Raw genomic sequence first — 15,883 nt, 5'->3', positions numbered from 1 at the left:
ACCTGTGCTTTTCCGATTCCTCTTTTTTCTCTTAGAATCGCTTCACGTTTATTAGCAAAAAAAGGAACTTCAGATGTACTTCTCTTGTGCCCCTTCTTTTGTGCATCTTATTGGTTCTCGTGTGTGTGCGTGTGTGTGTGTGTGTGTTTAGTCTTCAATAAGCCAGCTTCCTCCAGCTGTGCTGTGGTACGTTTTCAGCTTTTGTTTTTAATCTCCCAGAAACTCAGTAATGGCCTTAACTCAGACTGCCTTGGTTTTCTGGCCCAGGAATCCTTTAGAATATTGATCTTCTTTTTAGATTCTGTAATTTAAATGCAGAGTCCTTTGCCCTCGTCAGAGGTTGTTAATGAATCCCCAGCTGGAATCCAATGCTGACAGTTGCAGACTTAACCATTCCTTCTTTGGAAACTTCAGCACTAATGATGCATTTCCATTTAGATATTGAATAGCATGGACCATGCTAAGCTGAGTTCAGGCCTTCCAGGATAGAGCTGGGTGTTGGGCAGCCCGCAGAACCTACCTGGACTTCCCCTCCCCCATGCCTCCTCTCTCCTCAGTAATTCATTCCTTCCCCCTCTTTTTGTGAAGCTGAAGAGAGGGCCTGGATATCTTAACACCATATTTTCTCCTTTTATCATTGTAGCCAGGCACCATCTCATGTAGACACAAAGCAGATGATTCCTTGCACCTACCTCACCTCAAATGTGATGCTGAGTATCAGGTCTGGGGTGTTCTGCTTACATTTAACAGAAATTTCTTCAATGCCTTGAATGTGCTAGTACTACAGAGAAAACAAGATGAGTATACACACTCTTCAGATGTCTAGAAACCACTGTTTAATAAGGGAGCAAGAGAAGTGTACACCTGTCTGATACAAGACAGAGTATCACAACTAAATAATAATAAACGAAAAAGTAAAATCACAGAAAGAGCTAAAAGTAGTCAGTAAATACCTTCTGAGTATTTAGGGGAATAAAATGTCACTACATAAATGTAGTGACATACAAGCCCTCCACAGCGGCTTCATCACTGGTTATGTTATCCCCAAATACACTGGCTTAACTTTCACATTCGACTAGCACAGTCTAACATATTCTCACCCTCCAGTATAATAGAGTCAATTTTTGATCACTTCTACCTAAGAAGAAATTGATGCCACCATTCTGGGGGCCAGTTTTTCAGTATTTATCAGAAGTTGTGAAAAGTGTCTTACTAGGAACTTATCCTGCGGCCATAATTAGGCCTATAAACCCAGGTTCCTCCTGTCACCATCACACATGCCCTCCAATCCTGCCTGGCTGCCTTGGGCTCTTCCTCCACCACCACTGCTTCACCAGAGGCTTTGGCTTAAAGCAGAGCAGGGTGACCTCAGTCCACTCAGGCAAGAGGTGAGGCGAGGTCTGGGAACAATTTAACTCCCTCTTCCCAAGCTCAGCCCAGGATGTGCCTGCAAGGAGGGCTCCAGTCCTCACCTGGACCATTACGCCTGCTCCTCACGGAGGGAAGTCTGATCAAAGCCCTGTGCCTCTGCTTCCCTCTCTCAGCTGCCACATCAATCGCATCTTGGAGTGCCCGCGGGGAAACGCTCTGCTGGTCGGCGTAGGGGGGAGCGGCAAGCAGAGTCTGACGAGGCTCGCGGCTTTCATCAGCTCCATGGACGTATTCCAGATCACACTGCGGAGAGGCTACCAGATTCCTGACTTCAAGGTAGGGGGCCGGGCAGCTGCGGGGGGGAGGCTCTGTCTCTCCCCAACTGCCCACGACTCCCTGTCACCCTGCATTAGCTCTTCAGCTCCCTCGCCAGAATCTCCCCTTAATCATCTGTCCACCTTCTTCTTAGACTCTGGGCTGGTGACTGGAGGTGCTTAGACCCTGAGAACACCGACCTTCCCAAGGTCTGCATCTGGGAGACCTCAGCTACTTTAGGCATCTGTAGAGCCTCAGTTCTCACCCAAATCGGAAGCACATCTACATCAAATTCAACACACAGCTCTCCAGCAGCCCTAGCAGACAGAAGGAATACTGACAGTTTGCCCAAGTTTTATAAGAATTGCATATATTAAAGGTTGGGTTCAGTAACCACCAGCTGCTGGGACCTTCAGTGACATGGCCTGGTTGGAGACGTAAGGCACTTAGGAGCCACAGTGCATGCCCTGAAAGTGGAGAAAGGCATTAAATACGACCCTCAGAGGTCACTTTGTCCAGCCCCCTGTTTTGATCCATGACCAACAATAGAGGCCCAGTAGGGAGTCATGAGGTCATTTCCATCAAGATGCTGCTCTTGCTGTCCCTGGGAGAATTCCAACCTGCACGGAGCCAGACCCGCCCACCCGACTTCATAATCTCTCAGCTGGTGATGCTCACTGCTGCTCTGAAACCACAGCTCAGCCTCTTGCGATTGCCCGAATCTAAGGTCATACTCCGGGTTCACATCAGGTCAATCTTTAGTGCTTCCAAAACAGAAAAGACAAGATAGTGCTCATTCGAATCATGCATTTACAGAATGATCTAAGACACTGGTACTCAACCTTGGCCATATACTGGAATCCCCTTCAAATAATAGTGATGCCTGCATCCTACCCCCGAGAAATCCTGACTTAACTGTTCTGGGGATTGGCCTGGGCATCAGGATGGTTGAAAGTAACCCCTGGTGATTCTAAGGAGAGCTGGGAAACACTGTCTTAGGTGATTCTGTAAATGCGTTGGTTGAGAACCACTGATCTAAAAGGAAGTTTATTAACGTCAAAGGGGAATTATTTGGACACAAAGGAAGCTCTGCTATAAGGAAATGTATGAGGGTGATAGAGAATGAGCTTTGAGTCGTGTGAGAGAGAGATGACTAAGATTACGGACCAATGGCTGAGCTTCAGAAAAGGGATGCATCAAAGGAACCAAGAGTGACCAAGCTGGAAAAATTCAGGGCCTGGCATCCTAGCCCCAAATTTCATCTACCTATAGTTTTGAATGGATGCAATTTCCTACCAAATGATTGTGTGTACGTATGTATGAGTGTGTGTGTGTACGTTCCCCAATATATTTTTTAACAGCAAAAGTCTTTGCTGGAGCTAGCCATGAGAACATAAGACTCTGCTACTATATGATATATTCATCCCCCAGGCCAGGAGGCCCAAGTACATGACTCTTCTGTCAGGACCAAGAGCAATCACTTGCCTCCTGGGGCAAGTCATTCATTTGTATGATGATATAAGTAGCACAGATGAACAGGGGAACATCTCTGTCCTTTGGAAAGCTGTTACCTGTTTGCACAAAGCAGGAGCTCTAGGAGCTAATTCAGGAGCCACAGTGGTTGTATGAATTAAAGATCATCATTATTTATTCTACTTGCCCACCTCTATTGGGATTGAGGCCTGGGAATGAGGCATATTTTCTGGCCTGTGAGTGCAAGATAGCACTCCTCCCTCCCTCCCCTTGCTGGTCTCTTATCAAGAAAGCCCTCTTCTCAGAGATCTCTGACGTTGCTTCTGCAGGCGGACCTGGCCAGCTTGTGCCTGAAAGCCGGGGTAAAGAATCTCAGCACCGTGTTTCTCATGACAGACGCCCAAGTAGCTGATGAAAGGTTCCTTGTGCTCATTAATGACCTCTTGGCATCTGGTAAGAGACTCTTTGCACTTAAATGTCTCTAACAAATTCCTGCTGGAGTTGGAGTCATTCCAAGGTGGAGATTTTGTTTGAGGTCAGAAGAGCGAGGTCATAGAAATGAGGGAGAAAGCTGACACAGCGGAGAACTGGTTCATCAAGGTCCTTCTAGGATTGCTGCTGGGCCTGCTGTCTTTTATTCTCCTTACATGCAAAACAGACAGTAGTCTTATGGCTTTCTTAGTGGGACTAGGTATGACAATAGGAGGAAAGTAGGTTAGGGCCTGCAGATCTGCTGATTCCAGAGAGAAGGTGCTGTTCCCTCCCCACACCCAAGACAGAGAGAAACTGGAATGTGCTCAGTATTTCAGGGAGGTAAGGCATTAGCAGCAAGATACACATACAGAGTACATGCACACACAAAACTTACCCAAGAGGGCAAGGTTAGGTTGCCAATTTAATTAATCAAGGATTCAGAACTTTATGGAAGCAAAGTAGAAGCAGGAACAGATGGAGGATGGTTTTCTTAGATTACAAAGAACTTGACAAAGGCTGTCTCAACTTCCCTGTGACACTATCAGTGCAAGATAGGACTTCAGTTCTTGATACTTTGCTGCCCTTATTTTTTTAGGGATTCAGGACTTATGCCAACCATTCTAGAAAAAAAAAGTTTATGTATACACATATATGTATATACATATATGTATATATAAATATACATAAACATACACAAGATATATATATATATGTATATATATCCAAGAAGATAAAACAATATAGTATAAAAATTATGCATTTTCAGAAATTTGGGGTATATGTATATTTATATTTATATTAATTAAAAGGAGAATATGATTTCCTGACTCTTAACCCAAATTTAGCATCTATAAAACCACCTCTTATCTGGGCTAATAAAATAGTCAGTGCACAGATGTTCTGAACAAAATTTCTGCTTCCAGATTTCTGCTTCCAGATTTCCATTTCAGAAAGCCTGTTTCTCTACAGTTCACCTCCTGGCTCTCTGATTAAATACTCTTTAGTTTATGAAGTCAAAGGACCATGATCACAATATACTTCTCCAAAGTGTATTCCATGTCATATATAATATTTCAGGATGGCTCTTTCCATGCAGTCTCTAGGAACTTTACTGCTTCAGAATCGTTGACAGCTTCAAATTTTGTGCCCTTGTACCCCAGGCCATTTTACTATCACTTCCATGACGAGCTGCTGGTCTTTGGTCCAGACCATGCACTAGCAGGCTCTGTGAGCAGCCTTCGACTTCCTCCTGATGAGGACCAGAGTCGCATCAGGTTGGGACTGATGGCTCCCACCATAACACTGATCCCACACTTTCGTTCCCTTCCCAACCTGCCCTATTTAAGTTAGTTTTATATCCAGGAATTTGCCTACTAACTCTTATACCTTTTCTCCTCCAATCCAACAAATTGTCCTTTTCTTAAATACTGTCTTTTAAACATCCCACCACCTTCTACAACAGTATTTCACCTACAACACTGCCTCATCTTTTGTTATTTTACCAAATAATGAGAGACGGGTCCAACTGTCCTCCCACCCTGAAGCTGTGCCCTAAAGTCTAATTTGTAAAACAATCAAAAAAGGTAAAATTGTGCTTCCAAAGACTTATAGCTTTGGAGATGCCAGGCATGTTGCCAGCCTCACCCTGTATCTCATTTGGCTCCAATCCAGCCAGGTCACCTTCTCCTATAATAATGTCTGAGACACAAACGATGTTACACTTTTACCAATTGAAATTTTATTCCTCAATTAAGTATTTTTAATTTTTCATTTAGAAAACAACTTGTTTCAAGTTCAAATGAATTTTTGAAGCCCTGCCCAGTGAAAACTTAATGCAATCAGTGTGCTTCAAAGTCATGGAATTTCAAACTCACATTTTTAAGGCTTCTATACAAAAACAGGATTTACACACACATGTTAAAATGGAGCTACAATTAAAAGTAATACTTTTCTAATCTTCATCCCTTTTATCTTAACCATTTTGACAGGGAGAATTGAGCATATCTGAGTTCTAATATCCCCTGTCAGATAATTTCTGGCTAGAAATTAACTGACTGCCAGTCCAGGCAGAGCAACAGAGATTCCTCAGAGCCTCCCCATCCACTTAGTTTTTCAATTTTATGGGGTTGTGCAATCACTGCATTCTTGGATAACACAGTAGAGACTAGGAAACTATACATTGGGCTACCTTGTCATTAGCTCATCCCTCTCTAGTCATCTACAAATCCTATTAGGTTGAAGATAAGGTACAGTGAGCGAATTCCACTGATTCAACACTCCCCCGAAACATCTTCCTCAGTGACCTCATGATCTCGTGCCATAGGCTATGTGCTTTCCTCCCACACTTCTTTAGCTCATTGTTTCATCCCTTGGTTTCCTGGCACCATTTCCAGAATCAAACTGTACTGGTAATTCAGCACATAAATCCCACCTCTGACACCACCCAAACATTTCAGAACCCATCATTGTGCCACTTGCATCTCAGATTGGTTGCAGATGGACAGTAAGAAATCCTCCACTCAAAGTTAAAAAATTAAATCAAGTTTCTTAGCAAAAGCCACATAATTGTATAAGAAGCAAGGTGGCCACCTAAATCAGAGTGAATGAAGCCTGTCTTTCAGTCACTTTCTTCAGCTACCAGAGTCCTTAATGGGGCTCATGAAGCTTCTGGTGAAACTATGCATGAAATGTTGGCCCTTGCTGAGTCTGAAAAGTTCAATTCTTTCTATGTCCTTGTTGCCCTGTATAATAATTCCTGAAGAATGTACACTGGCCATCAAAAGCAGGTATTTAAAAACTCTCACAAAATTTGTTCTCTCTTGGTCCTCCTTCAACCAAACTCAGCATCAGCATGGGCCCATCCTAATCTAAAGGGAGAAAATAGAATCCTTTCCTGGTTTTTTGGTACAGCACACCTGCTTCTAGGTTTCCAGCATTCCAGAAAGCCCATTTTATTGCAGTCCCAGCTAAGAAGACCTAGTCTGCTCCAGGTGTGGTGTCTTTTCCTCTCCTTACTCTGCCATATTTCATACTTCATTTTACTTTGGGATCTTATGTTGGGATGTCCTTTTTGCTTTTCAAAAGGCTTAATTGTTCACTCCAAAATTAATATTTCTCTTCCCTGGCTCAGACTAGATCACTTTGCATCTATTTGTATATTCAAAACCATTTATTAAGCTTCCGTGTTCCAGTCAGTAACCTCTATGTGGTCTATTGGAATAGTTGATAACCAATTGAGTCCCCTCTCTTGTAAAGCCATATGCCTCTCCATCTCTGAAATAGACTGTCCTTATTACATTTGGGCCAAATCTCCTCCTGGAATGTAAAACATGAAAAGATCCTCTCATCTTCCAGGTGCTTTAGGATTAGATGCAGGATTGACATGTTAGTGATCTGTACACATCACTTGAGAATGTGGAGTCTGGAAATATTTGTAACAGTCTTGGCATTGGATTGTTCTCCTCCCATGAGCATCTAGAACTGGATTCCCTGATAGGCCAACTATGCTTTACACAAGTTATATTCTGGCCCAGTTTCCCTGAAAGGAAAAAGACAAAGTGGCAAAAGAGAAGTGGCAAAGATGGCAAAGATGAAAAAGGAGAAGCCAGCAAGCATGCATCAGATCTCCTAAGCATACTTTGTGGTCTCAGGGGATCTGTTTACCACATGCGTCCCCAAACCATAAACCATGGAAATTTAAACCAGCACTTGGTTGCTTCCAGCTGCCACACAGAAATGCCCAGAGCGTAATGCAAAAAGTTGCTTGAGTAACAGCTTTTCTTTTCTTCGTGTGGTACTAAATTCTCATACAAGTTACTTGAGACTATGTCTCTGTGCATTCTCCTACATTACTAACCTCTCCCTCACCACCTATGTCCAAGAGATAATCAGTTGCCACCAATTTTACCCCCTAACTATTTCTGAATCTGTTCTCCTCTGTCATGACTACCACTGATCTTTTCATCTTTTGCTTCAACAAGTGCAGACACTTCTTTTTTTTATTTTATTGAAGTATAGTTGATTTACAATGTTGTGTTAATTACTGCTATACAGCAAAGTGATCCAGTTATATATATTCTTTTTTATATATATTCTTTTCCATTATGGTTTATTATAGGATATTGAATATAGTTCTCTGTGCTATAGAGTAAGACCTTCTTGTTTATCCGTTCTACATATAAAAGCTTACATTGCAGACACTTCTTAACTCATCTCCCTACCTCTCAGGGAGGCCCACCCCCATCCATTTTCCTCACTGCTTCCAAAAAGGTCTATCAAACTATAATTCCTTCCTCAGTTCCTAAATGAATGCACGATAAGCTGTTTTGTACAAAAAAAACAAAACACAAAAAACCAGCTGCCTTTGACCTGCTTCCTTCCTTCCTTACTAGCTTACCTCCCCATTATGATCTGGTAATTCCCACCTCCTTGAAATAACACACTGTACTGCCTCCTGACATCCTTACTGGCTCACACCGTTCCTTTTGAACCTCATGCCCTTCTCCTTTCTCTGGATTAACTTCTACCCATAGTACAAGACTTATCTTGGATGTTATCTCTCTGGGAAGTCTTCACTAATCCACTGTCGCCACGAGGAATGAGAAACATCCCTCTGTGTTCCTCTAACATTCAGTGGCTGCACACACCACCATTGTACTGAAATGACATTGTAAACTTATGAAAGGCAGAGACTGTGTTGTCTGTTGTTGGTTCATTTTTTGTTATGAAATAATCCAGAGGTATAAAAGATAAGGATTTCCTACTGCCCAGCTTAGGAAATAAAACAACACTGATCTAATTATAACCCTCTGCAAAGACTGTGTTATTTTCACCATTTACATTGTCAGCACTGAACGCATCTCCTGGCCCATAATTAGCATTCAAGAGGTATTCGTTGAACCAAGGTGTGTAATATCATGAGAAAGATGTGTCATCTTACATATTAGATATTACTGTTGAACACGTGCTTTGAGAAAGTTTCCAGCCATGCAGAGAGAGGGCCAGGGGTCCTGAGATAGTCATCACACTCCCTGTTTTTTCTCCCTTGAGACCAGGGAAATGTTTCTGAAAAATGTTATTCCTGGGTGGGGTCAAAGCCCTTAAGCCATTGTGATGCTAACTGGTTTGCGCAGAATAACCCTCAGCTTTGCCTTTTTTATTACCAAGCTCCAACTAACCAAACCATCTTAAATTATCTCAAAGCAGAGTGGCCTCTGAGAGCCCCAGACCACACAGAGAAGATGATGATGAGTCTGACTTGCAAAATATCAGGACATGTTAAGGACCACAAGAAGCCATTCTACACTAGGCAGCAGAAATAGGGCTTCCCAACTTTAGGTCACAAGAGGAAACTCTTCAAATATTTAAATAGCCTCTGCCTCTGTTCACATCACAAAATGCCCTCTGGCAGTTCAGTCTCCTGCTTCTCCTGCTTTCAGCATGACTACCTACATCGCACAATAAGTGACAGGAATGTTGTAAGGAGAAATTGGAGGAACAAACCTGGAAATGCAAACTTTGCTCCCAATTCAGAGGTGCTCAGTTCCATCTGGTGATCTTCTTCTTAAGGGATCTTGGGAATTGTGTGACAAATACCCCCATCTTAAGAACATGGAAAAAGTCTCTAAAAGGCCTGGGTGTTTTCAATATCTTGGCACTTAAAGGTATCATATAAACTAGGGCGAGCACACTTTTTCTATAAAGGGTCAGAAAGTAAATATTTTCAGCTTTGCAGACCATACAGCCTCTGTCACAACTACTCAGCTCTGTCATTGTATTGGACAAATAGCCATAGACAGTATCTAAATGAATGAGTGTAGCTGTGACCAGTAAAACTTTATTTATGGACAACAAAATTTGAATGTGATGTAATTTTCATGTGTCATTAAATAATATTATTTTAATTTTTTCAATTACAATTTTCAAAAATTGTAAAAACCATGCTTCGCTTGCAGGCAGAGATAGAGGGCCAGATTTAGCCTATAGATCATACTTTGCCTCCTCAAAGGACATAAATCCTACATATTTCAAAAAATAGAAAGGTGAAGAATGCAGACTCTATTATTACAAATATTCTAAGACCAAAGGGAATTCAGGTTCTCACTGGAGGACTCTAACGTACTTATAGATAAGAAACTGCAGATTATCAGAGGGGCAAAGGAGAAAGGAATTCAGACCACTGCAGGCAGTCAGCCCCAGAAGTATGAGTATGGCTCACATCAATTCCATTTGAGTATTTCTCTTTTTAAAACTTCCGTGAACTCCTTAACTCCCAACACATGCTAAATATCATTTCATTTTTCTAGCCGTTTTCTCTGGATTCTTCCATTAGTAAGACCTTGATTCTGACAAGTTTATATCACTGGGTATTTTGTATGCATTCTATGAAATAATGAATGGAAATTAAATCAAGTTTGTCCAATTAAGGGAAGAAAGTAAATGATCATTTTCACGATAATTCATTTTTTCATTTTTCCCATTTAAACAATCAAGTTTAATTAGTATAAAACTCTAACCCAACTCTTGGCTGGATTAGTGTTGTCAGACTATGAAGGCCAGAAATCTGTTGGAAAGTTGAGTTTCCTCCAGATACAGTAGGTCAAGGAAGTGCAGCAGCTTCAGTGGTGAAAAGAATCACAATTCCCATCACTGAGATTAGTTAGTGGCCATTTGCCAAACCACCCACCTTGGAGGACCTCACCCAAGTCCACAGGAAACAGCACAGGTAGTGACTCCAGTGGCTTCTTCCCACTCTAACATTTCTACGATGCTAACATTTCTTTGTTGGTTACGGAGGAAGGAAGAAGCACGTGGGTGTGCAGAACTTCAAAGGGGAGCTTGTATATGACTTCAGGTCCACGTAGCTTCAACACCTACCTAAAGCCTTGTCCTGGAAATAGGAAAGAGCTTTTCTGATAGCCATAGAATATCCTGGAGTGAACCACATTCATCTTTACCTCCTATCCAGTGTTTCCAAGATTTAACTGCACCAGTGCTTCCTTCATTCTTACATCCCTTAAGCTCATTTCTCTCCTTGAGAAAACTTAATGCCATTCACTATCAGCCTCACAACTACCTTTATAGCTCCCAGTCTGTCTGCATTTCTTTGCAGTTTTCTTCATTCTTCCTTTCCAAGGCCAACTCTTCCATGTGAGCTAGGGGCCCACCAGCTGGTTCTTAATTCAGAATTTTGTTTTATTCTATCCCCTCTTTCAATTTCTGACTCTCCCTCACAGTTTTCACATTCTCACCACCCACATTTACTTTTTCCTTTTATGTTTTTCTATATTTGTTTACAAAACATGTTGGGATACAGAAAGCAATAAAACAAACACCCATGCAATTATGAACATGTTGCAAAATAGAAACATCTGATGTGTGCAAGCAGAGTGCTTTACAACAGGTGCCCAAAATGTAGATTGTTAAATTGCCTGGTATGTGCATTTCAAGTTTACTAAAAAGTGCCAGTTGCCCTCCTGAGTAGTTGTACAGATTTATTCTCTGCTTGAATACCTATTTTCTCCTAACCTCACCAACACCTGGTTTATCTGACATACCAGTTTTTGCCAAAGGATATAAAATGGAATCTCATTTTTGTCCTTTCCCTTCTTACCTGTGACATTGGAGCATCTTTTCAAGTGTTTATTGGCTATTCACCTTATGTTAGTTGCCTTTTTATATAGTTTGCTCTTCGGTTCTTTCTTTTTCTTATGGATTTGTAAGAGTCCTTTGTATATTCTGGATACTAACCCTTTGTTCATCATGTAGGTCATAAATGTCTTTTTTGAAGTCTGTATCTGAATTTTGTCATGCTGATTTCATTTAAATGTTGTAAACCTTAGTCTTTTTATGTTTCGTGCTTTTTGTGCTCTATTTCAGAAATTGTGTCCTATCCAACACCGTAAAAATAATCTTTTGTATTTTATCTATAAAATATTACTGTTTCATATTCATGTCTTTAATCCACCTGGAATGAATTTTTGCTTGGTATTCTAATTTTATTTTTTTATATTAGTATTGAATTATCCTAACATCACTTACTGATTTGTTCATCCTTTTTTAGTATACTGATTTTGAATATGAATTTCTTGTTTACATCTGGGTCCGTTTCTAGGTGTTTCACTCACTGTTCTATTTATTTACCCAAGTACCAATTTCACATTGTTTTAACTAACATAGCTTTATAAGGAGACTTGATTTCTGATAGAACAAATCCTTTCTTCCCGTTCTTCACAAGTATCATTGCCATTCTTTACCCTTTGCTCTTCCATATGAATTTTAGAATATGATTGTCAGGATTGAAAAAGAAACCCATTTGACTTTGGGAGGTAATTGCATCTTTGTGATACTGGTAATACTGAGTCATCCACCCATGAGCAGAGTATTTCTCTCCATTTATTTTGGGTTTTATTTATGCCCTTCAGTAATACGTTATAGTTTTTACATCAAGACCTTGCACATCTTTTTATATATTTATTACTGCCTGTCTTATAGTTTTTGCTGGTATTCTAAATACCTTTTGCTGGTATTCTAAATAACTGGTTATTCTAAACTTTTTACTGGTATTCTAAATAAAATAACTCTTTTTTTTTTTGCTGAAGTACAAAAGTGCCATTTTATTTCCAATATTAATTTTGTATCCAGCAAGCTTGTTGTTTAACACACTTAGGAGTTCTGATTGTTTATGTGTATATTCTCTTAGATTTCCTATTTAGAAAATTAGATTTTGATGATAATAGTTTTATTATTTCCTTAACTATCCATATAAATTTTATTTCTTTTCCTTGACTTGTTAGCCTAGGACATCTGTATAATGTTGAATAGAAAACATGAATAGCAGTCATGCTTGTCTTGTTCTTAATTCAAAAGAGAATATTTTAGTATTTCACCGGTAAATAGATATGATGTTTGCTTTGGGTCTGTGACAGATACCTATGATCTGGTTAAAAGAAATCTCAAACTAAATTTTCAGAAATTTTGTGCAACTGTTTTGATGGTCATATCGTTTTACTTCTTTAATCCATTAATGTAATGAATTATTCTCATAGATTTTTCTAATATTTAACCATCCTTGCATTTCCAAGATAAACTCTAATTGGTCATCATATATTTATTTTTATATACTTAGTTGAGATTTTTAAAGATTTTTTCCATTATATATTGCCTCACTAATACGCTAGTTTATCTAACTTTCAGAACTTTGCCAATCTGTTAAAAAATAATAATTAAGTATCTGTGCTCCGATTCTTCCCAGGAGAGATCCCAGATCTCTACTCTGATGATGAGGTTGAAAACATCATAAGCAATGTGAGGAACGAAGTCAAGAGCCAAGGTCTTGTTGACAACAGAGAGAACTGCTGGAAGTTCTTTATAGAGCGGGTCCGACAACAACTGAAGGTACAAGGATTTTCTGCCCGGGGTAGACAGGACCAGAGATGGTCCATGGGAGCCTCTATGGATATTTCGGACACAATAAGGTGTACTTATTGATTGTCTTGGGAGTGAGTGGTTAGGGTGCAAGACCCTTCTCAACCTGAGCACCTGTGCAAGGATGCCCTTCTCCTGTGCTTCAAGGGCAGTGGCCTCCCTCTTGCCTCCTGAAGTCCCAGCATTTCTAATCACTTGGCTGGAAAGGCTGCCTAGCATTTACAGATTTTTGTCTCTGTTGATATGCTTCCCAATTTCCTGGGAAATAAAGAATCCAAGGCCATGTCTGTCTCTCTGTAAGTATATCTTGGATACCTTCTTGGTTCTCCCCACCCTCTGCCTTCTCAGGTGACTCTCTGTTTCTCCCCGGTGGGGACCAAGCTGAGGGTCCGCAGCAGGAAGTTCCCCGCCATTGTGAACTGCACAGCCATCGACTGGTTCCATGAGTGGCCACAGCAAGCCCTGGAGTCCGTCAGCTTCCGCTTCCTTCAGAACACGGAGGACATTGAGGTGAGAGGGCAAGGGAGACACCCCTCAAGCTCCTCTCCACCTCTGGATACAAGGAACCCCACATCCAGCAACTTCAGGTTGTTGGAGCACAGCTTTCCATGTGGTGAAGCAGCAAGGCGGGTGGGCAGTCACCTGCCGTCTTCATGGCCAGATGACCTCTTTATTTCCTGCCCTTTGATTCTAGCCCACAGTCAAGCCATCGATTAGCAAGTTCATGGCTTTTGCCCACACAAGTGTCAACCACACCTCCCAGTCCTATCTGAGCAATGAGCAGCGCTACAACTACACAACCCCCAAATCATTCCTGGAGTTCATCAGACTCTACAAGAGCCTGCTGTGCAGGAACGGAAGGGAGCTCAAGTCCAAGATGGAGCGGCTGGAGAACGGGCTGCTGAAGCTCCATAGCACCTCCGCCCAGGTGAGCGACGTCCTTCCAGTTCTCCTGCCTTCGGGGGGCTCGAAGGTAGTGGGGCGACCCCTTTCCAGAGGACTAGAGGACCACAATCAAGGTCTGCAGACCACACACTGTTCTCCAGAGGCACTGGTGCCATCAGAACAGTGCCGGTGACACCCAAAAAGCTTTATCAGAGGTCCAGGTTCTTGTTGAACTCATCCAAAAGAGTTTGGGCGAGGAACACAAAACACAAAGGAAAAAACACACACACACTGATGAGCAAAGAGAGCAAAGAAGCAGTTTATTCAGTGCAGAAGTGAAAGTTACACACTCAAGAGTTCGGGCATCCTCACAGTGAGGGGCCCGCCACAGGGTTTTTGATCCTCTTTTTATCCTATTTTTAGCCCTTTGAATGGGTGGGGTCTTTCTGATTAGGGATGGAATATTCATTGGGGGAGGGTTGAAGTGTGGCCTGGATGGCACCAGGTTGCATCAACTCCCAGTCCTGCCCATTCGTCTCCTGAAGCCACAATACATGCACTCTAAGAGCTGTTTTCCCTTAAATTCTACCTTACTAGTCAAGCGCCACACGTGAAAGGTCATACAGAGTCATCAGCAACCTGTGCATTTTTATTGCGCATGCTCTTCAGTTTTCATGGTCAGAGTTTCTTGTTCAGATGCTACACAGTTTCTGTTTTAGATGCCATTCCTGCATGCATCATGGCCTCATTAAAAAGCAAAACAAGGAGGTGACATTGGCCTCTGCCTAAGGCCTGGCCCTGTCTTTCCTGCCTCACCAGAAGCCCAGCGGAGTTCTCCAGTGGAAGTGCACATCCCCAGCTGTAGCTTGGCGCTTCCTCTCACTGTACAGGAATCCCCTGAATCTCCTCTTCTCTCTTTCTGTTTATCACCTCTTCCGTTTCCTCTACTTTCTTTTCCTCTCCAACCCATAGTCCTTTCATCATCAAAACCCAAAGAGATGAATGGCTGGGAGAAATGGTTGCAGGGTTATACCAATTTTCTTTTGTTTCTTGTGTCTTACAATGTAATCTGTCAAAGAGCCATTGGAGTCTAATTTCTTAAACAAATCCTGTCTCATATCATGCATTCCCTCAAATGTTCCTAAGTGGTTGGCCATCCGAAGAAGGCCCCTGTTGTCCTGTCCTTGTTTTGTTTTCTGCTTACTCTTCCAAATGGAATGAACCTATTTCAGTTAATTTACTATCCTTCCCTTGAGAGCTGGGGACAACTCTAGCGCCTTCTATGCCCATCAAATATTGCTGGCCCCTCAATGGCCCCTTTTTGTGCTCTGCTTACCAGCCGCAGAGCCGGCCTCTCATTAAGGCAATGAAATTTCATGCATTTGCACAATTAAACTAAAATTGTAATCAATTTAATTCTTGGGCATCACATGTTCCTCTAGGTTTCTAAGCCTTTCATTTACTGTCACTTTCTCAGAGCTCTGCCTTTGGAATAGCTCTATTGAACTTCCTCCTTCTGACTTGCCCTTTCTCCCTACTTCAGTTTCTTGATTCATAGATGTAGTGTATCTAAAGGATTTCAGTTCATTTAGTGGGATGCAATGAGCCCTTGCAATCTATACACATAGAATTTCTTCTGCTCAGGAAATTGTTCTTCTATCATCAGCTTTTGCTCATCTGGTTGGGCCTCTCCTCCAGGAGCGATGATGAACTAGATGGGTTCCTTGTGCTCCGTATCTATTATCTGCTCCCTCATTGCTTTCCATCCCTTTGGCCTTTTCCTCTACATCCCAGGAGAGCTTTGCAAGTTCATCCTCAACAATACTAATCTCATCGTGGGCAATATTGCTTCCGCCGCTTAGGCTTCCGGTGAAGACTTTAACTACACTATTATATTTTCCATATCCGCACAGACCTTCCTCATCTCATCCTTTTCCCT

General features: G+C 41.7%; 1 protein-coding gene across 2 annotated transcripts in view; it reads left to right on the top strand.

Moving 5' to 3' along the window:
• Positions 1–15,883, top strand: part of DNAH9 (dynein axonemal heavy chain 9) — a 314,223-nt gene that overhangs the window by 192,318 nt on the left and 106,022 nt on the right. For both annotated transcript variants that reach the window (XM_060082642.1, XM_060082641.1), the window contains exons 44-48: positions 1,545–1,707; positions 3,489–3,612; positions 12,887–13,029; positions 13,408–13,569; positions 13,754–13,987. In XM_060082642.1, coding sequence (XP_059938625.1) covers positions 1,545–1,707; positions 3,489–3,612; positions 12,887–13,029; positions 13,408–13,569; positions 13,754–13,987 — 826 coding nt within the window. The remainder of the gene's footprint in view (positions 1–1,544; positions 1,708–3,488; positions 3,613–12,886; positions 13,030–13,407; positions 13,570–13,753; positions 13,988–15,883) is intronic.

This window comes from Mesoplodon densirostris, chromosome 18 (genome assembly GCF_025265405.1).
Source record: "Mesoplodon densirostris isolate mMesDen1 chromosome 18, mMesDen1 primary haplotype, whole genome shotgun sequence".
NCBI lineage: Eukaryota > Metazoa > Chordata > Mammalia > Artiodactyla > Ziphiidae > Mesoplodon > Mesoplodon densirostris.
The sequence above is the reverse complement of the archived record's forward strand: the minus strand, read 5'-3'. Positions and strand labels throughout refer to the sequence as shown.